General features: G+C 41.7%; 1 protein-coding gene and 1 non-coding gene across 3 annotated transcripts in view; both read left to right on the top strand.

Moving 5' to 3' along the window:
* The first annotated feature begins 482 nt into the window (after nucleotides 1-482).
* Tmem65 (transmembrane protein 65) overlaps nucleotides 483-22,895 on the top strand; it is a 42,816-nt gene continuing 20,403 nt past the window's right edge. Inside the window, exons 1-2 of one of the 2 annotated variants that reach the window (XM_029548022.1) lie at nucleotides 724-1,099; nucleotides 17,474-17,554. In XM_029548022.1, the coding sequence (XP_029403882.1) occupies nucleotides 814-1,099; nucleotides 17,474-17,554 (367 nt within the window). In that variant the 5' untranslated portion in view covers nucleotides 724-813. Of the gene's footprint in view, nucleotides 1,100-17,473; nucleotides 17,555-22,895 lie in introns of both variants that reach the window. The other variant, XM_021216679.1, reaches the window with a different exon arrangement.
* LOC115062456 lies at nucleotides 4,600-4,762 on the top strand. Its single transcript, XR_003842414.1, has one exon. It is a non-coding gene; the product is annotated as a U1 spliceosomal RNA (small nuclear RNA).

Genomic DNA, 22,895 nt, shown 5'->3' with positions numbered 1-22,895 from the left:
TCCATCCCGCGGCTCCTCCAGGGGCCGTCCAAACTCCAGATTTAGGACGGTGCCTCGGAGAGCAGTGCGGGAGCTGCACCACCCCTCCGGGCATCCAGCCCTGAACTCTTATTTTTGCTGCTCCCTGCCGTGCATTTAACACTGGCGGAGGCCGTCTGACGGGGTACGCACCCCTTCCTTTCCTTGCCACGCAAAGGAGTGGGTGGAGACTCCAGGATGAGCTCCCTCCCAAGCGGCTAGGCGCCTGCGTAGCCCCGCCCGATTCCCCGCCCACTCCCTGCCGCCCCGCCCTCCTATCCCGGGCTCCGCCGCTAGGGGTGGCGGCTGCGGCTCCGGCCTGATTGTCACGGCGCGGTTGCTTTGAGGGCGCAGCAACCCTACCGAGGGAGGCCGGCGTGAGGCCAGAGGGTGGGAGAGCGGCCGGCGGCGGAGGGCGGCGCCGGAGGAGGGCGGCGCGCGGTGACTCATCCCTCTGGAAGATCAGACACGCTCGCCGAGCTCGCCCGCGCCGCCGCTCCTCAACCGGGAGGCGCCCGCCCGCTTGCCGGTCCGCACCGCCCGCCCGCTCCGAGCTCCCGGCCGGGCCGCGGCGCAGAAAGTTTTCCCGGGCTCACGGCCTGCGGGAAGCGGAGCGGGCACGGCTGGGAGGCGGTCGCCGAGCGGGCCCGCCGAGTGCATGGTGTCGGGCGCCCGGGCCGCGCGTCAGGAGGACCCGGGGCGGGGCCGGGCTGAGCCCAGCTCCTGAGCCTCTGTCCAGCTGCGCCCCGAAGCCGTCTTCCCTTGGGACCGCTGCGGGGGTCGCGCACCAGCGCCATGTCCCGGCTGCTGCCGCTGCTGGGGAGCCGGACGGCGCGCAGCCTGAGGCCGGGCCCTGCCGCCGCGCCCCGCCCGCCGTCCTGGTGCTGCTGCGGCCGGGGACTGCTGGCGCTCGGGGTCCCCGGCGGTCCCCGGCTCCTGGGCACACACCCCAAGAAGGAGCCTATGGAGGCGCTGAACACGGCGCAGGGCGCGCGCGACTTCATCTACAGCCTGCACTCCACGGAGAGGAGCTGCTTGCTCAAAGAGCTGCACCGCTTCGAGTCCATTGCCATCGCACAAGGTAAGCGGGTGGGGCCGCCCGGGAAGACCTACTTCCCGGACCCCTGTCGCCTCCCCACACTCTGTCCCGCGCCTGGCACGGCCGAAAGGGGAAACTTTCCACCTCCCAAGTGTCCCTAAGACAGGAGACGAGCGGATCGTGCCAGGCAGCTAGGGCCGAGCTTGGCTGGTTCCTCCCTGGCCGTGGAATTTCGGAGCTTCATCCTAAAATGCCAGCTGCCTCTCAGGGTTGTGTTTTGGTCTGTCCTGTGCCTCCTCTCTCCAGCCCTCCATTCCCTAAGTCTTTGGTGTCTTCCTGAGAACGTGTACCCATGCCCTGCCTGGTCTAAGAAAGTGCCAGGAACTGGGCAAGCAGGAGGAAACTTGAAGGTGTGTGGATGTCCTCCTCCCCCCGCCCCCAAGATGCTCTAGGTTTGTATATTGCTTCTCACATCTGGTTGTGGAACAGCCCAAGGAAATCTTTTCCTGGGAAGTGGAAAGATTGTATCGAGCGAGCCGAGCCAGCAACTGAGTGTGTACTGGAAGCCTGGAGATTCAAATTGAACTCCAGAGTTTGTTTCCTTGGAGTTTGAAAGAATGAAATGAGTTTTTGGGTGGTTGGGGCTAGGGAATCTATGACTTGAAAAATGAAAAGCACACTTCTACTTAAAAATAATTGGGAAAGGATGAAAGGAAAGCTATTTTTAAACAGACATGTTAAGATAGGATATTTTTAAAACAAGTGTGGAATGTGGTAGGTCAGAATTTGAGTGTACGTGTAAAGGCATTGAAAAGATGCAAAGACTACAATGGATTCTGTCTTTAAAGTTTTTGTTTTTTCTTGCTATGTAAATTCTGCCGTATACACAAAAACACAGCTACTATTTTATGTGACATTTGGATGTGTTAGAAAGTTTTTAAATAGTTGAAGTTGGTAATATAAAGTATTATGTAAACAGTCCATAAGTTCTGAAGTATCAGTTCAGCACTGATTTGGAACGTGGCTTTCAGACATCTTGAAAGGGTGCTTTTGGCCTGTGCACGAGAGGAAAGCAAGCTCTTTCCTGATATTAGTATGACTTACCTTTACAACTTAAGAAACTTTTTATTGGTTGTATCCTTTATTACTTTGATTTTTTTTTTTTTCCATTTTAGGGGATTGTGAGCCACTATAACGTAATGGATATTTTCAGGCATTGCTTACCCACAACACTTTTTACAGGAAAATGCAGTATTCCAATCAGTTCAGTTAGTAAATCACATTACAGAAAATCATAACTGAAAACTAGCATGCCTTTAGTCTATGTGTGGCTTAAAAAGACTCAATTCTGAAAAGGTTCTCTTTGAAAACAATGTAGACAGTTGTATCTTAGAAAGTCAGTTTGTGTCACTCAGGTGAGACTGTAAACATCATCTTCCCTTTTCTAAAGCAAGGCCTTGGAAGTTCTACATTGTCAACATGGTATAAGATTGGAGGATCCTTTGAATATAATTTTATAGCAATTATTGAAAAGCACGTTTTACAATATCAATACCTGACTTGCTAAATTTTATCTATTTTGCACATTTTCTAATGAAGACAGTATTTTAAAATCTAAGATGGTTTTTAGCTATCCTTGGAAGGACCTAAAACCTCAAGTCCATGGAGGTCATTAGCATCAATAAAACTTAAGGATCTAAATTATTTGAGGAAGCCATTGGTCATTTAAATGCATTTGTTCAGGAAAAAAAAAAGAGGTAAATATATAGGAAACAATTTGGTGGTTTAATGTCTCCCTTTTATAAGCTAAAGTACTTCAAAGTTTGGACATCTGCTTTTGTTGTTGCTTCTGGCTAACTTCCGAGACAGTGACACTTAGAGGTGCTGCTGCGTTAGTTTTTAGCGTGCCTTGGTGCTCACATAACAATTTTATCACCAGTACACGTAGTTAAGGGGATAACTAGACTTGCTTAGTATATTACCTTGTTCACCAATTATATAAGGTAAAAGGATCTCACTGCACTGGGAATTCATGTCCCTCATACATACTATTCTAAAATCAATGGGTCTGTTTGTTCGTTTTAAATGAAAACCTCTTATATTTTCTTTACCCTTTTCATCCTCCTCCTCCTCCTCCTCCTCTTCCTCTTCCTCCTCTTCTTCTTCTTCTTCTTCTTCTTCTTCTGATACTGTACTCATTTATTTGTGTGTGAGCATGTTACTGCATGCTTGTTGAGGTTAGAGAACATGTGGGGGTTGTCTGGTCTTTCCTGCCAACACACTGTACCCAGATCATCAAACTCAGGCCCTTAGACTTGGTGACAAGCGCCTCACTAGTGGGCCTTGTCATCCATCTTAATTCTGTAAACTACCAACTCATGCACTAAATGTAGAGGACTGACTATACTTTCCAATGACATGTTGTCCCTGGGAAAGGGCTGTTTCTTACTGTAGGAAGCCAGTGTGTCCTTGGAAAGGTGCTTAGGGCATCCTGGGAAGCATTCTGGCTTTGATAAAACATTACACAAAGAAAAAAAAATCATCTGTGCTTTGAAATGGGTCATAAGATCTGCTGAAATGTGGCACTCAGTTCTTATCTTTCTCATGTGTCTATCAGTGGGCCTGTGGTAGAGTTTGTGACAAGATATCACTGTAGAATCAGTTTGTAACAGATGAGGCAGACCTTGTGGCATATCTTATCTGAGTGAATTGGGTTGTTTCGATTTTAAAATTACAAACTGATCTTTCCTTTCCAATCTGAAGACAGAGTTTATGTTACACTCTTACCTGCTCAACTTGTTTTCTCTTGCAGAGGTAGTAGGCATTCCATTGACAGTCGGGGGTTGGCTCTGTCAAAAGCAGAGCTGTTGGATAACGTCGTCGGTACAGTTGCCTGTTAGCATCAGCCAAGATTTTTAAAGCAAATTCTTTCCTCTTCATTTTTGCAACTAACATTTCTGTTTATAATTATTTTTGAAGCCTTTGAAAGTACATTTGGCTTTTGAAACAAGACAGTATTAGTTGTTACCTGTTATTTTAGAACAGGTTATACCAAACACACAGAAACACAGAACAAGCACCACACAGTTTCTAGTGTCCCCAAATCCTGGATCCACTCATTTGGGTATTTCTCATTCACAGTCTCTCATGATATTGAAATCAAGCTTTTGGCTTTCTGAGGTCTTGGCTGGGGCTGGAAGGAGTTCTGGAAGCCCGTCTTTTATGATACAGGCTTAGAAGTAACACCTCTTGTTTGCAGTGGTACCTTGTAGGAGGTTCCTACATAAGAATGTGACTGTTGTATCAGAGATTGAGAGCCACTGATGTCATTTTTGGAGGCTGATTGCTGTACTTACTAAGGTTTAATGAACAGTTGCTGTAGAGTTATGTAAGACAAGAGCTGGTTTTGGAGGAGATATCATAAGAGATGAGAATTGAAAAATGCTTCTTAGGAAATATTATTGTCATATATATTCAAAACTTAATTTTTATTTATTTATTTATTTTTTTTTTACGTATGGCAAATAAGATCTATCAAGGCGATAGTTACCTGGCAGAGGCGATACCATGACCAAGTAGGTGGTTTTCCGAAGGTGAGGCTCATCTGTGGCACTCAGGGCGTGCTGCCTCCTTTGATTTTCCCCATGTGGGGCAAACTTCGTGTAGTTTGTGGTCGTAAGGGACTGTGTTCTCACTTTACTCTAAAAAGAAAGAAAAAAGATGACTTCCAGGTGAATAGTGCAGCTTTTCTGTTTGCAGCAGATTCGTTAGCTTCCATCTTTTTCATTTGTTTCTGTGTGTAAACAGTAACTATGTACTTTTTGTTTTTGCGACTGATGTACTCCATATTACTTTTATAGTCCTAAACTGTAATGTCTTCAGTCCTCCCCACTTGTGACTGTTTATTTAAGGTAGGATAAAGCACTCTGTTTGGAGTACTTGGCAAGTAGCCTAAAGGATCTTAGACAAAATGAAAGTCTGGCAGCTATCGGGTTGGACATCTGTAGGGTCCAACCATGACCAAGTTTTGTCGTGGAGATCACTCTACTAGGGAATCACGTACCTTTAAAAACTCTTTCCCTGTTCTCCACAGCCTGTTCCTCAGGACCTTATGAGAAAGAAGCAGTTGTGCCACCTCTCAGACTCTGGGATGGATTAGGATGATCTCAGCTTTTGCTCAAAGAGGAAAATTCCTATGCCAATTAACATGAATAAAGACATTAAAGTGCCTTAGTTGAGATAATAAAAGTGGAATAAGGAAGGGATAGTCCAAACTGGGCTCAGCCAGAGGGGAGTCAGGGTGGCTTCACTAGAGGGTTCGAGAAGGGTTTACTCACAGGTGTCTGGGCCCAGCTAGAACTGCTGACCCAGGCAGATACGGGTTTCCTCAGTAACAGTGACTGTGACATTTCAGAATGGCTGTAATATTTAGGTAATAGGTCAGAGTTCCTAGAAAAAATGTTCCAAGGGGGTAAGAGAAGCTGTAAAACTTTTTATCAGTTTCCTATTGCTGCTGTAACAAGTTTAGTACCCACTCAGTGCTTAACACAACATGTTCTTGTAGAGTTTTGGCAACTCAGGGTCCAAAATGAGTCTTAAAGGCACTTGTCAACATGCCCTGTCCTTCTGGAGTCTCGGGGGAGAATCTGTTCCTTGCTTCTTCGAGCTTTTAGCATTCCTTGGCTCTCGGCCTCATTGCTTGAATCTCTGCTTCAGTTGTTGCTTTATCTTCTTTCCCCTTGACCTTTTGCTTCCCCCTTGTAAGGACTCTTGTGACTACATTCAGTTTTCATGAGCAGTAATCATGCCCTGGAAAGACCTTATGGCACATACCACTGTACAAAGCTTGTGATAATGTTTAGGATTCAATGAGATAATTCAGGATAATCTCTTTCAAAATCTTTACATTTGTTAAGTCCCTTTGCTATATAGGCAGCATATTCAAAGGGTAGAGGATAAGGCTGTGGACATCTTTGAAGTCCCAGATCCAGCTTCCTACCAACTTGTTAGGACCTAGTCTTGGAAGCTCACACTGTCATCTTTGTTTCCTGCTATTAATCAGGAGAGTAAGTCACTAGGGCTATTCTAGATTTAAGGAAAGAGAAATCATGAGAGAGCATTTTATGTGTGTGATTATGTCTAATAATTATAGTTTCTTTAATCGTATATTAACTTTTCTGTTGAAGGTTTTGCAGATTATTATGTTAATTTTTATAAGGGTATGGGGCACTGTTTGGAACATTTGTTACTCTACCAGATGCTAGACCAGTGACTCTTTAGACACTGAGATGTACAGCATTCCTCTATCTTTATCAGGGTTTTTCCCTCTCTAGGTGTCGGCATTTTGGGCTGGGAAATCCTTTGTTGTGGGGCTGCTCTCCTCATAGGCTATTGAACAGCGTTTCTATCCTGCGCCTACCATTTGCTGGTAGCACGCTTGCAAGCTTTCCTAGTTGTGTTGGCCAAAAATGTCTTTAACTGTAGCTACATGTTTCTTGGATGGTTCAGAATGTGGAACCTCGTGGAGAGGCTTATCAAAGTCTCCTGGCTGAGAGGCATCATGTATAGGGAATGTTGAAACTGTTTCTTCAACTGTTTGGGCCTGTCTCAGCTCTCACCATCTGCAGTCCCCACCCACCCTCTGCACTGTTTGTTTTCCGAGGGTTTGTGTCTTGATAAGGAGAGAGGATAATTCCTGATCTATCTAGCCAAGTACTAGTCTGTCTGAACTTTACCAGTAACTGTTTTCCTTGATTGTGTTGTTTCTTCACTGCTATGCTAAACACAATAAAGTTAGAAAATACAGCTTTCAAATAAATCAGACATTGCCCTGGTTTAATTTACCATGTTCTATCCAGCAGTCATTTCTTCTTTTTTAAAACAGCAGTTGTGGCAAGCATATTTTTAATAAAGAAATTTGTGGGTGGGAAAGTTGTAGTAGTATGAAGTAAGTCATTTATGTGCTCATGAAGAAGGTTGGCTGGAGCTGAAAGAAACTGGGTGATCTTGAACTCTGGGTATGACCTGATATTAAATCATTATTAGAAGAGATTCAATTTTTCTAAAAATAGTGATGTTTGCATAATCACGTTCTTGTCTGCTTTCCTGTGGCGTGCCTGCTTATAAAATCACTGGAACAAATAGAGACCAAATCCCTGCATGCAGATTTTATTAGCATCTTGCTCAAGTCAGTTGAATTAATTAGTATGCAGCTTTATAGGACTCCAGTCTTGTCTCTGTCTTATTGCTTCATGTCTTTTCTAAGTTAAGGCACATAATCATGTAACAAGTAGTTACATGTTAAAATCACCTTAATCCGATTAATGTGAGGCTCTTGTGAAGATTTTGTTGGGAAACTGAAACGTTTATTTTGCTTGCTTTTAATGTCGAATTTCCTTCTCTGTCTTAGAGAAGATGTGAGTGTGTTTATAACGTACCTTGCACCAAACGCCACAGTCCTTCTATGCTGTATTTTGGTACAACGATTTTATCCGAGGCTACTTCTATTTGTACACTCACTAGTCATTACACCAAATGCCTGCAGAGCACAGCTGTTTTAGGTGGCATCTCTGTAAACTGTCACAGTGAGAATGTAAGTATGTCGGCCTTAGCCTGTTCTCCACCACCCTCCAGAGCCTTCACACATTCAGCTCTGCTCTCCCATTCCTGGTGGTTCCTTCCTGCTCCTGAGGAGGAGTGCATCTTGGCATTTCTGCTACTGTGTCTAAGGCATGCTACTCTGCTGTTTGTTACAGTCCCACAGTGCTTATAATTTAATTTTCTTTTACTCACAAAACAAAACCTTGGGTCCCTTATCTCCACTCCCAGAAAGTTTAATCTTGATAGACACTTCAAGGACCAATCCTCTTTTCAGCCAGCTGCTGACATCATCACATGGTTATAGATCCAGCCTCAGCTTTGTCAGTGAAACTCTTTCTTGCAGGTATCTGGGTTGTGGCTGGATTATCATTGTTCTAAATACCAAAAAAAGTAGTTCTGAGGGGGATTTATGGATCTTTAAGTTGCAGAGGAATTTAAGTTCGAATGATGTTCTTGGCTTAGTCCAGATTTCCTATTTTTCTTCTGAATTTTAGGATGAAGTATTTAGCATGGTAAAAAAAAAAAAAAGTCTGTAATCTAAAAGTATCAGTAACTTGTGAGTTTTAGCTGTGTGCTGTTGTTGTTTTGCTGTTTTAAGCACGTCATCACTGCTGCTCTGTTGGTTATTGGGTGCTTGCTGGATGCTGTACCTACCAAACTGACTCTTCATATACTTCTCTCATCTACTATTCTTGGAAGATGTTACATTTTATAGATTAAGAAACAGAGGCTAAGGGTACTTTGCCCAAGATCTTAGAAGCTACATGTCATAATTTGAGTTATAACATAGTCTGTCTAGCTTTGAAACTTCAATTCTTACTCTTTTTTAAAAAAAATATTTGTATTGGCATAAATATCCAAGTAGCCAATGGAAAAACCAAAACCCAAACCAAATGTGCTAGTATCATTTGTGTGTGTGTTTGTTTGCTTGTGTTTTTTGAGGTAGATTGCCTCAAACTCACCATCCACCTATCTCTTAAGTGCTGCTGGTATTGTAGGCCTGCAGTACCATATCCAGCTGGTAACAGTGTAGGCCTGCAGTACCATATCCAGCTGGTAACAGTGTAGGCCTGCAGTACCATATCCAGCTGGTAACATTGTAGGCCTGCAGTACCATATCCAGCTGGTAACATTGTAGGCCTGCAGTACCATATCCAGCTGGTAACAGTGTAGGCCTGCAGTACCATATCCAGCAGACTAGAATATGTTACTGTAAGTAACATATTCTAGTCTGTCTTCTGTATATTTGCTCAAATATGTATTTAATATAGAAAAGTAAACATGGCACCATGACTTTGTCAGTAGGGGACCTCAAGGTGCATAATAGTTAATAAGATTGTACAAAAGTTTGGAAAAGTAAGGAAAGTAGTATTTGAGTTCATTCATAGCTTTCTGTCTAGTGGATGCCTATGAGATGATTATGGAGAACTATTCAGTAGTTAGTTGGGTGTTGGGACACTGGGGATCCAGGGGAGAATTCAAGCTTGAGCATCCTACTCACATAGGTAATAACAGAGGCAGGCAGAGTGTGTGGAGTCAAAGGAGAAGCTCCCAGAGCAGTGGTCCTCAACCTTCCTCGTATTACGACCCTTTCATACAGTTCCTCGTGTTGTGCTGACCCCCAACCATGACATTATTTTGCTGCTACTTTATAAGTATAATTTTGCTATTGTTGTGAATCGTTATGTAAACAATCTGATATACAGGATATCTGATGTGCAGCCCCCAGAAGGGTCATGACCCACAGGTCCTAGAAGGTTGTTCTGAAGAACATCAGTGCTTGCTGGGCAGGGCGAAGAAGTAAAACCAGAACTAGATGGTGATGAATATCTAGAGAGAGATGGAAAGTTGTAGTGATATGTTCTGGATATCTGATATGTTTGTAGTGAAAAAGAGCATTTCAAAAGAAAGAGTGATCTGGCAGTTCAGATGGTGAGGGGGCACTTGGCTGTACCGTCCTTTGGCTTCCAGAACAGAAAGGAGCAGTGACTTTGTCAGAAGCAGTTTCTGATGGCCATGTGGGGAGTAGCCAGATTTACTTGGCTGAAAAGGAAATATAGATAAGGAAGGGTTTAACTCTGTAAAGGGAACTTGGGGTATGGAAAGGAGCTTCAGGGCTAGATTTTACCTGATCTTCTCTGTGCTCTTGTAAATTCATTAATTAATATGCTAATTTCCACAGGTAGGTCAGGTAGAATTCTTGTTCATCACAGTCACGATTCCCAATCTATGTTCAGATATCTCTGCTTTCTCCGTCTCTACCCCTTTCTGACCCTCAACTTATTTGTAAATTTGAAGATAACATTCTTCTTGTGCTATATTTTAAAACATGGCTTCACAGCAGGATGATACTTAGACATTATTTTTTTTTCCTCTAGTCAACAACAAAAGTGACCTTGTAGGCCCATGTTTACAGGGTTATCTTCCATTGCTGTAATCTCAGACACCTACTCTGTGCTTTCTACAGGTTTGAAGGGAACTGGAACGTAATTCAAATTTTCATGATGAAAACCTTAAATTTTGTATGTAAACAAATCGCACTCTTTCTGGCAGCATTCTGTAGAAAATGTGTGGGCCGCTTAGCAGGTAGGAGCTGTTCCTTGTGAGAAGCTTGAAGGCCAAGTGGAGATTGCCAGCACTCACATTTGCACCATCTGTAGATAAGGCGAGGGCAGTCGAGTTTGTATTTAGGTGGTCTTGTGGCTGGGAGGCATTAATTCAGAAAGGTCTGTGTCTGTGTCCCTAGGAAGACAGGGAAGGTAGGAAGGAACTCAATGCTGAACTGGGACATGCTCTCGATGCTGTGGAAGATACAAGATGTCTTAGAGAATGGAAGCGCTCATAAGACCAGAACCCATTAACATCCTGATTTCACATCCTCAGCCACTGGCACTGTGCCTGTGTGCCCTGCACATTCCTTAACAGTTCCAGGTGCTTGTGGTCCAAGGATGGCAGTGACCAAAGTGAGCATTTCAGGGCCAGCTGGGTTTTGGAAGTCCTGTTTCTGTCACAGCCTGCCACATTGTCTGCTGTTGCTTTCATTGTGGTTTTCCTGTTTTCCTGCAACTATTTTATTTTACTTTTCTTACAAAGTGCAAGAAAATTAAGCAGGCAATGTAAAACCTTTTCAATGAAAATGCTTAAGAGGAGCCAGAGAGATGGCTCAGGAGTTGTGCACTGTACACTGGCTGCTGTTCCAGGGCTAGTACCCACTTAGCAGCTCACAGGTCTCAGGGTACCCAACACCCTCTTCTGGCCTCTGTGGATAGTGCATATACATGGTGCACAAATGTACACATACAGGCAATACACGCATGCGCATATAGTTAAAAGGAGGGGGGAAACCTAACCGAGGGCCAGGGGAACTTTTCTCCTCTTCTTCCTCTTGAGCTATCTCTTCATTCCTACTGCCTGCACCCCCATCAAAATCATCCCTACACTAGAGCGGGCAAACGTATTTGGTGTTAAAATACCTCTCATGTTTACATACTGGACATATGAAATATAACTCTGCTTAGCTTTAGAGCATAAATGTTCTTAAATATTTACCTCCCATGATCCTTTTTTTCTGTCTGAGAAGTCTTTGTAGGTTCTTGGGGATATAGGTGTATGACATAGGTATACACATTAACATTCACATTAACGAATAGACATGTTTCTTATTTTATGTAGAGACCTAAATCTTGGCTGCATATTTGCTACTGCAGAGAGCACCTTCTGTTATTCAAAGTTTTACTGCCATGAATTGTGCTCCATATAAATAAATACATAGTACAAAAATGGCAGAAGTGCGTTTAGGGCCGTCTTAGGAATTGCTGGAAATTCTGTTTTGGTAATGAAAATCAAGCCACTTAAAGTGACAGCTTTGAAAAATTAAGCGCTTTAATAATGCAATCTCCACATACTGATTTGATTAAAAAAAGAAATGCTGAGGAATGACAAGAGTGAAATATCGTCTTTGTTTTCTGCAGTTAAACCATTCTGTTTCTTTTAAGGGCAGAACACTTTCTGTGGGTAGTTGAAGCATAAATAGTTCATAAATACTGTTTTGTTTGTTTGTTTTTTTATAAATAGTAGTCTTAATTTGAGCCAAGGTCTTTCAAGCCATGTTTGTTGGTCTTGAGTGGCAGTCAGAGCCAAGGTACTACACATCTGGGTGAGCACTGGAGAGAAACTTCGGGTTCATTGTGTCTAATGTGGGTAGAAATCTTTAAGAAGGCGTGGGCAGAAACACCCAGTCTAAGTGTCTCTGTACTCTGGTCAGCCGTCGCGCTGCCTCTCCTTGCTCCTCATCTGTTCTAGCCGGACTCTTAGTGGTGTAAGGTTGCTTGTATCTCAGGTAAACAACTGCTAATGTCTCCTCTGCCCTTGCAGGCTCTTGATGAGGTTCCAGTTGCTTGCTCTGCGACTACAGTTCTCTAAGAGGCCTGAAAGGAGCTTTGGATTTGAATTGACTTTGGCAGTATTTTATTGTAAAGGTGAATAATGTTCCTAGGAACTCTCTGTGTTTCAGCGGAAAGTAGACTTGGTTTAACAATGTTCACCATACATACATTACCTGGAAATATGGAATAAATGAAGTTTCCATGTCTGGAAATTTAAAGGCACTTCCTCAGGGACTTCCATGTTAAAGATTCGGGAATTATATATTAAGTAACAAAGGTTAGAGCTTTTTATTCCTTTATTTTAAGGTAGGAAATTGAAACTATGCAGATAGGTACATTCGAGTGGAGAATATAAACAAATGTGATTATGATGATATAAGATGTGGAATGTTTTGCAAAATGGTAGAAATTTATTATTTGGATATATAAATGATCTTATATTTAAAAAAATATTATCCTAGAAAGTTTTTCTCTGCTTCAGAGGGGCTTGCTTTGTAAAGACAGTAGAAAAAAGGTATCCTGTTAATATGTTTTTTGTAAGCACCTTTGAGAAATGAACATCGTGTAACAAATGCCACATACGGATGCTGTGCTCATGTCAGCATCCATGTATTGGATGTATACCATGTATTGCTGTAGCAGGTGCCCGAGACAGGCAATGTTACTAAAAGATAAAACTTACTAAGGTCAGAGTTTAGGCAGAGTCTAAACAGCCTAGCTATTCAAGCTCTGCAGCTGCCTCTTGACTACATTCCCTTCCTGGTGCAGACTGATAGCAGCATACGGTTTGTGTGAAAGTCAGTGGTAGACCAGAAGAGGTACAAGAGGAGCAGTCTCTAAACAGAAAGTCAGGGGCAGGGGAGGGAGGATGTGCGTGAGAGGCTGACAGACCCTGGGTCTCATGGGTTTCCATATCTATCCCAATGACCAAGGAACCACTCAGAGCCTTGTAAAGGGTCTGTCTACTGTGGGCACAGTGCACCTATACAGGCCAGTCAGATCACACTCACACCATTGCTATGATGAACTGCATATACTGTGGTGGTTCTGAAATAGGACATTGCCTGCTGACAACATCACCATTTAAGCACATTCTGATGTTTGCACAACTAAAATCTCCTGACAGCACTTTTCTCAGATGCATCCCTATTAAATGATGCATGGCTGGATTGCTTTTTACTCATTTTCTTTTATATTTTATTATTGTCTAGCAATACTCTCCAATGAAGTAATTCATCAGCAAACATGCATCAAGGCACAGATCTTTTTCATTTGCTTTTTAAAATGTTGTTCTTCTTGTGTGCTGTCTGCACGTATTTTTGATTACTTAGAATTTTTTTGGTACAATCTCGTATTTACAGACTTCTAAGTATTGTTCAATAAACATTTTTTCCCCTTTGACTCATTAAAAAATGAGTTTTTGGGATAAAGTCCTATTATCTCAGTTATAGGTTACAGTTCCTTGGGAAGCAGTCTGTGAGGCAAAGATAAACAGGCAAGAAGTGTACTGGGTAATGTTGTGAACAATACCTCACTACAGTCAGAGTGCTTTGGTGTGCATTTCCTACAAACAGGAACACTTTTTTCTGGAGGAAAGGAGGAATTGGAGAAAGGCTAACCAAAACTAAGGATGTATAAAGAAATCTTATGAAACCTACTAGTCTGAAAATTAATTAAAAATACAATTAAAAGAAAAAAGGGCATTTGAACAAAAGTACCCCTACATTGAACATTGTGAACAGCGAACAGGGTGAACAGCGAACAGGGTGTACAGCGAACAGGGCGAACAGCGAACAGGGTGAACAGTGAACAGGGTGTACAGCGAACAGGGCGAACAGCGAACAGGGTGAACAGTGAACAGGGTAAACAGTGTGAACAGTGTTCTGTACAGTCAGGGAGGCCCCAGGGCAATCCATACAATATAGGCTATGGCCACTGTTTGTGTTATGTTACCCACCACAACTAGATTGTTGCGGAAGATACCACACTGGTTATAGGACTTGATGAAATCAATCCTGAACTGACCAGAAACTCTCCTTCCTGGCTAGCTTTCCTGGAGCTAGAAGGTGCTGTGCAGGCTTCTGGAAAGGAGAACAGACATTAGCGATCTTACTGGTACTGGATCCTGCATGCTGCAATACTGACCACCAGGCACAATGGTACAATAAAGGCAAGACAGTGTGTAGAGTAGTCCACTCCTTGATTGGTTTTGAGGCCTGTTGCACAGGGCTGAAGACAGTGCTGGTACTGAAAACACTGAAAACTCAAGGCCCAAGGGGAGAACCTATTGATACTGTTTTGCTAAGTGGCCATGTTGTCCAACTTCTTTCTAATATTTATGTTTATATGTTTATATGTGCTGCTTCTAGTCTTAGTTGAAGAGACGTCTTATTGTATCAGGTAGTGGATAATGAAGATAAATGTAACTGTTCAAAGTGCTTGAGAGTAAGTGATGGAGTGGGCAGCAGTAGATGCTGTAGCTCAGTGTCCTCAAGGTTCAGGGAACAGTGCTGAAGAGGGAGTGGGAAGAATATTACAGACAGAGGAGGGAGCAGGGTTGTGAAATGCTGTCCTGTGTACATGACATCACAACAGTTGCACAGATGACTTCACAAGATCAAGCTGGTTAAAACTTCCAGCATGGAAGGAGGGAAGACGTCCAAGGTGTCCCCTCTAGCTGAGGCTTTATTAGTAGTTTCTGGCTGCCAAGGAAGAGAGCGTCAGTTTTGGGGTGGGATACTGGGAGTCTGTTCATGCCTTTGTACATGCCTTCCACACTCACGTGCACATGGGTGACACTGCTGAACCCAGTGCGTTGTAAACAGAGGACAGGAGGAGCAGAGGGAGGGGTGGCTGTGAATAAGATACATTGTATACATGTATGGACATTTTAAAGGCATTTAAATTAAAGAACATTGTCCTGTATGGCCATATCATCCCATGAGTTCATTACTACTCTTTTATTCCAAGATGCTTTTAAGGTTTCAGCAACTATCCACTACTTTTGTAGAGCAAAAAGATTTAGATGAGTAACTCATTATGTTTACTTGTAACATTTGTGGGGGTTCCTCAGATCTGTTAGTTACATAACCTTGACACTTAGTGGTACTATTCTCAAAGTGAACAGTTAGTGAACAAAGAGAGGTGTGTGAGTGTGTGTGTGTGTGTGTCTGTGTGTGTGTGTGTGTGTCTGTGTGTCTGTGTGTCTGTGTGTGTCTGTATATTGTAAAGAATTTGTAATTAACCTAGAACTACATGGTACATTTTAATTTTCTTATTTTCTGCATTTATTTGTAGCTCTATCCTCGGGTGGATAGGTACCTGATTCCTACTGTTCATAATATATTCATTTTCTAGTCACTGATTCTGTTTGTCACTGGTGTATGACCCCAGATGCCTTCTTGTGTGAATGTTCTTTCACTTTAGTTTGGGCACTGATACCCAGAACCACATCCTTTCCTCTCTACCACATGGAAGGAAGCCTTTTTCATCCAGAGTGGACTTCAATGCCTTGTTTTGGGCTGACCCTTGGCCCCCACTATCTATTTCTCCTTACCCTGCTTCAGCTGTGAAACCCTGCAGTATAGCATACAACATAACATCTTTTGCGTAACATCTACCTAATCTAGTCTCCTCATGACTTTTGGACTGTGTTTTATGAGAAGAAATGGCTCCCTTCTTTCCCTCCTACCTGCTTAAAACCCACAGTGCTTTAAGGCTAAGCTCAAAGCCTTTCTTTTGCAGAATCCTGTCTTCTCTTAGGAGTGCAGTTCTTCCTGTTGGAAAAGCACATTGTGCGTTTCTGCTCTCTGTTGACTCTATTCATGTAACTCTTTGGTATCAGGGATAATTTTTCTATGAGTTCTTTTTTAAGGTTTTGTTTTGTTTTTTAGTCATAAGTCAAATCTATGGTAAAACTCCCTGTATTTTTAAATGCAAGGTTCAGCAGATGAACTTCCTTCTTTGTAGATTAGTAAATCCTAGGCTGATCATTGAATGATAGTAAAATTGAATAATTTAAAAAGAAAACATTTAGCTTCTAAGAAAAATAATTTATTAATTTGTATATGTAGAGTTTATGCATGACATCAAATAATCTATATTTCATTTGCATAGACTGTTTCTGCTTTAGTGGTTCTTAGGTACATGGGTTTAAATGATGATGCTTTAGTTAAATGACATTAGTCTCCAACAATGTGACTCCAACTTTATTTGTTTATTAACTTTGACTAATTGTACAAAGTATTAATTGTACAAAGTACAGACTTTTCTGCAAATTTTGTTGTGTGCTTCAGTTCACAGACCACTCTGTAAACACAGATGCGTGTGCTGATCGGTGACCAACCTCATCACAGTGCATTTGTATTTGACCACTGTATCCATTATTCAGTTCATTATCAGACAGAAGCGCATGCAGTTGTGTTTCCTTATGTATCCCCTAGTGATAAACCCATGGGACATTTTCCAGAGTGGATACAGACAGGGAGCTGAAGATCAAGAGTGGTTGCACATGTCTGTAACTATTGGGAGAATGAAGCAAGAAGGTTACTTGAACTCTGGAGTTTAAGCCCCTCTGGGCAGCACACTGCAACCCTAGCTCAGCAAGCAAGCAAGCAAGCAGCAAATGAATGAGGAAGTGATGGGAAAAATGAAAATGGTGCATCAGAGAAATAGAAAGTGTGAACTGAGTGTGAGAGTACACACCTCTAATCCCAAGCCAACTATATAGTGAGGAGGAGGAGGGGGAGGATGAAGAAGAGGAGGGAACACGGTTACATTGGTTTGCTTTCTATTATAGCCAGAGGCCTGAGACCAAGGTGATGGCCTTTTGATAAAGATTCAATCGTGCCTGTTTATAGTGTCATATGATAGGAGCTGTCCTCTGGCTTCCACACAGGAGCACCTGTCGCATCCCCACATTTGCTTTTTATATTTAAGAAAGGGTTTCACCGAGCTCAGGGTACCCTGGAATGTACTCTATGGTTCAGATTCGTCTTAACTCTTGATCTTTTTGTCTCTGATTCCTTAGTGCTAGGGTACCACTACCCCTGGGCTGTGGGGGTGGAAGGGATACATCTTTAATGTCACAGAATCATTTAAAATTTTCCTACCAGTTATTGTTGTTGTTATTATTATTGTTGTTATTGTTATTATTCTTCAGTGCTGGGGATCTAAGACAAGCCAGGGCCACCTACTTGCAAACGTTGTATCTCGGAGCTACTCTTGCCCCATTGGCTATTAAGTGACTCTGCCACTTAATATCTTGTTGCCAGTGTTACATTGCTGTGCATAGGAAGGTCTGCCTATGTGCTAGTATGTAACACTGTAAAAAACTCATATGTATTTTATGTTTGCTAGTATGTAACACTGTAAAAAACTCGTTGTAATGACTTCACTGCTTGACTGCGCTCTGATTTTAGACTATTTTTAGCGTGCAGATTTCCCAAACCTGAGGTGGTCATTGCGAAGCGTGCGGAGGAGGTGTCAGCAGCAGAAACCCCTGATAGTTTTGGTACAGTACAAGCTTACAGTGTTGTTTGGCAGATGTTTGTTGCAAACTGCAAAGCATCTGTTTGACAGGTCTTTTTGTTTGTTTGAAATAGAATGCTTAAAAACATTGTTTTTGCATTAATATTTTAGATTGTTAGCAGACTGTTTCCATTCCCTAACCCTGGCCTGTGGCTATGCCTGAGTAATAACTGCATGCTTAACTAACTGAAGGATTACGTTGTGACCTGAGAAAGTATCAGCCGGGGAGCAGGGCATGCTTTACTACTCCTAAGGAGGCCGAGACAGACCGTAGCTCACAGTCACCCTAGGCTACATCGGGAGACTCTACCTTACTGCTCCTCATATATAGACATACTCCTGAGCAGTCTGAAAATTTATATAAGTTCTAAGTTTATGCTAAGGCCAGAAGTGAAAGGCTATTTTGCTATATTTTGTTAGATTTGGTAGCTGTACAGTTGCATATACTAGTAGTGGCAGATTTGTTTGTGTGTTTATGTATGAAATCCACACAGAAAAATAGTTTAAAATCAATGTTCTCTATCATAATTTCAATTCGTAGTCTATTTAAGATTTAACATTAACTAGCTAACATTTAACATTGCTCAAGAATGCAGTACAGCGTGTGAAAGATATCTGAATTATTTTATGGCTTTATGGGTTGAAGAAATTTTGTAAGGATAAGAATTAAGTACCACTCAGATAGTATGGGGTCAAGGACAAAAGCTGAGTTGTCAGAACCTCAGAGAAATATAGAGGCACAAGTGTGTGCACATCTTTGTGCTCACATATTAGTTCCTTGTCTGTAAAATCCTATATTGTACTTTGCTAATTCTAATGCCAGTGTGAAAAGAAGGAAGCAGGTAAGCACGCACATAATGGCAGTATCTTTTGAAGAGTAGTTCTGGTTGTGTACTGTTTTGGACATTGTTCCCAGCATAGACAGAGAAATGCTATTTGTCCCCTAGCTGACAGCACACATCCCCAGCAGTCACTGCACTACCAAACGGTAACTGAACTAACAGTATGGATTATTTGGTGCCAGTGTTTGGAACTCAGTCTTTAATTATGACCCTAGTTACTACTCCTCTTTGTGACATTTAGGTAGTGTCCTTCCAAAAGCTACCAGTATACAACAAAGATGGATAACACAGTTGAGTCTTTGAGAATGCAGAGATTTAAATCTCTCATATGTGCACCAAGAAAATGTGTTCAGGATTTGGCATCTATTCCTTGTCAGAGCAGGCATTTGCATCAGGCCCTGTGGAATTTCAGTTCAGAGCAATTTCAGGACAATGTGTTTGTTCAGGGTTAGAGAGATTGGCCCCAGACTGGAGGCCATGTAGTTCTGAAACCAGCAGAGATCTGATGTGTGCACTCCCCAACCCCACTCATGTAGTGATGGTGATGAGCCATAAGGGTGTTTTATTTTCCTTTCATCATGAATGGGGGTGAGATGTATCAGATTTCTTTCTTTTAAATGACTGTTGTTTGAAAATTATGTCTGAGAGAAGTTATATTCTAGGAGAGAGGGAAAACAACTTAAAAAATATATTGGTATTTTATTTAATTGAGGTTTTTTTTTTTCTGTTTCAAATATTAACACATGACCAGTGTCTTGATAGTACTAGTGCATGTTGGTATTTTTGATTGTTCTTTATTTTCTGTTGGAGGTTTATTAAATCAAAGAGAATTTGAACCTAGAATCTAGGTACATCATGATGGAGTCATGGTCTCTGTGCCTACATCTTCATATCTTCAAAGCAGAGAATTTCCCGATGGCCATGGTACCTACATTTAGACTGAACAGTTCTTAGTTGTGATGGACTCTATTGTATCGCTAAGAAGTTTAGAATCCCTGCTGCTAGGAGCAGTTCATATTTTTTTTAATCATATGCAAAGCAGCCATGCATTTGCTTCTAGAGGGAGGCAGCATCCCACCAAGAATGCTGTACTTTTGGACCCTTACATCCTGTCTTCTGTGAGAGACTTCTTCTTTGAGGAATGATAGGAAGAGAAAAGGGTGGCAACCCACTGAGAAATCTGTCTTTCCTTGATGTTAGGCAATTTTATCTTAAAATGAATGTCCTTATGTAGCCACATTTCACAGACAGATGTACTATTAATGATATTTTATACTAGGTAGATTCTTCTAGCTCAGTTTAAGTTTTTCATCTGCAATATTATAAATGACTATGATTCTTTTTCAAAGAAAATGCTAATACCCACAATAAGAAAAAGTAGCAAGATCTGACTTTACTTAAAGTTATACTGTTGGTTTGATGTACTAGCCTTTTAAAAGACAAACCACATGTAATAATTTCCAGTCATCCATAGGCATAAAAGCAGGGAAGCCTGTGTTAAGGAGCCTCTGAAATTGTTGCATGTACACAGCTACATATGTAACAGTAACCATACACTAATGTTTTGTTTGGTTATCTTAAAAGGCAGAAAGGTACTGTGAAATGAGAGAGAGGTTATTGTACTATACTATAGTAATTATTACTTAAGTCAGAGTTCAATAGATTAGTAAGTTCATATCTAGTTGAGCATGGTAGCTGTCTTGTCAACACCACTGGTCAGCTCCTGCTTTTAGCTGTGGTATCACTGGCCCTAGAGGTTCCTCTATGTACTGGGTTGGGTGCAGTCCAGCCTTATAGAGCCCATCATGTTCTCCAGAAGGCCAAGGGGATGGTGCAGCTCTGCTAGAACTCTGAACAGGATTATCTTTGATTATATACCATATAATCACTACACGCGCACACACAGAAGATATATATCTATCAGTCTACATTAAGTCTTTCAATAAGCACTTTTAATTACTAAATAAAACTACAGGACTATACTCAAGTACTTTCTTGGGCTTAATCTAAAGCATGTATTTAAAATATAATTTAAAATCTTTACTTGAGATTTTTATTTAAAAGGACATATTAACTAAACTGTACTAAATCAGTTAAGTTCTTTGCTGTTTCTAAAGAGTGTTCTTTTTTGTTTCTTGCAAATATGTGACTGAGCCATGATTATGTTATAAATTATGCTCTAAATCTCCATTTTGGTGCATGGCTTTTTGTTATCTAACTAGCTAGATTATTTTGCATGCAGTGTGGTTTATGTTTTGTAATCTTTAAGGCATTACTGTGAATTTCATCATACCCATTTGATGGTTTTGTTCCTGTTAAAAACACAGGTATCTGTTATGCCTGGGATCGTAGTTCTCTGGTTATTGTTTAAAACCATCGGTTTTGTCTTTGCTCTCCTTCCTGAGCTCCTCAGTAGCTAAGGCTGAATGGTGCTGCTGGCTCTGTTCCCTGGACAGATGCTGGGTGGATCTGCAGTAGGCAGGTGTCCAGAGGTCAGGCGCAGGCTCTGGGTTGTTGCCTGTCACCTCATAGAGATGCTCTTTTGCTATTCACACTTACTTAAATGATTTAAAACTATTTCTCTTGATATTTTTTACATTTATGGGAATAGGCTGAAGTAAACCATGATATTTAGAATATCATGGGACGAGAGCATGATAAAGTAGTTGGACATAAGATGCCTGGGTTTGCAAAACCTCTATCATTTCAAGGTGTAGGCAAGTTTAATGAGTGTTTAACATTGAAACAAAAAAATCATACTTTCTATGGGATCATGTATAATAGGTTATTGTATGCCATGGACTGCAGTTCTGCTATCCAGGGGCACTTACTGTAAATGCATTTCGTAATTGGACAATGGAAACTAAAATATGGAAATTATAGCTGTCTCACTTACACTTCTCCTATCACAGTCTTTCAAACAGGGCAGGAAAGCAGCATGGTAGGGCTTGTTAGGCATATGTTTCCTGGGAGACACTTTATAGCTTTCAAGCAGTCTTTAAATACATGTCTTACTTTTATTTTGGGTTCAAGAACACCACAGGAAATACCACTTAATAACTTTTCTGAGGAACACAAGAGATTTAGGTATGGAATCCTAAGTATGAAAAAACAACTAATTAAAGTTTCCAATAAAAAATTAATCTGCTATGCATTTGTCTAAGTTAATAGAAAAGCTCAGATTCAAAAATTAATGAATTTTGTTGTAAAATCACTTTGGCTAAGGCAGATGGGATATAAACAAATACTGTTTCGTCTTCTCCAGATAACATTATCGGATAATATGTACTCACTACATTTGTTTTTGTGTAGTTTATTTTACTAATTATTTTGCTGTGAGTACAAATTTATCTGACTTTTTTTTTATTAGATATTTACTTTATTTACATTTCAAATGTCTCCTTTCCCGGTTTTCCCCTCTGAAAGCCCCCTCCCCTCCGCCTCCTTCTGCTCACCAGCCCACCCATACCTGCTTCTTGGCCCTGGCAGTCCCTTACACTGGGCCATAGAGCCTTCACAGGACCAAGGACCTCTCTCTCCTCCAATTGATGACTGACTAGGCCATCCTCTGCTACATATGCAGCTGGAGTCATGAGTCCCACCATGTTGGTGGTTTAGTCCCTGGGAGCTCTGGGGGTACTGGTTAGTTCATATTGTTGTTCCTCCTATGAGGTTGCAAACCCCTTCAGCTCCTTGGGTCCTTTCTCTAGCTCCTTCATTGGGGACCCTGTGCTCCATCCAATGGTTGGCTTCAAGGATCCACCTCTGTATTTGTCAGGCCCTGGCAGAGCCTCTCAGGAGACAGCTATATCAGGCTCCTGTCAGTAAGCACTTGTTGGTGTCACAAAAGTGTCTGGGTTTGGTGATTGTATATGGGATGGATCCGCAGGTTGGGCAGTCTCTGGATGATCATTCCTTCAATCTCTGCTCCATACTTTGTCTCTGTAATTCCTTCCACGGGTATTTTGTTCCCCCTTCTAAGAAGGATTGAAGTATCCACACTTTGGTCTTCTTTCTTCTTGAGTTTCATGTGGTTTGTGAATTGTATCTTGGGTATTCCGAGCTTCTGGGCTAATATCCACTTATCAATATCATGTGTGTTCTTTTGTGATTGTGTTACCTCATTCAGGATGATAATTTCTAGTTTATCTGACTTTTATTAGTAACCGAAGTCACATGTATGTATTTTAATTCTGTAAAACAGTTAAGTGTTATTATATCAAAGTGAGGAAGGGAAATATTGCCTTACCAATAAGGGAAAATACATGTACATGTATTGAGTGACCACAGGACAAGAATACTGATGTCTGCATGGCATGACACACCATGCACATGTGTGTGTGTGTGTGTGTGTGTGTGTGTGTGTGTGTGTTAGGGAGATTGTCTTTGCCTCCTTGAGAGAACACAGTGCCTCCAGATCTGTCCTTTTTTCTCTGTGATAACCCCTCTCCTCCCCCTTGTTGGATGTTGCCTCAGGTAGAG

The sequence above is a fragment of the Mus pahari genome, chromosome 17 (genome assembly GCF_900095145.1).
Source record: "Mus pahari chromosome 17, PAHARI_EIJ_v1.1, whole genome shotgun sequence".
Taxonomy (NCBI): Eukaryota; Metazoa; Chordata; class Mammalia; order Rodentia; family Muridae; genus Mus; species Mus pahari.
This window is presented reverse-complemented; position numbering and strand designations above follow the sequence as displayed.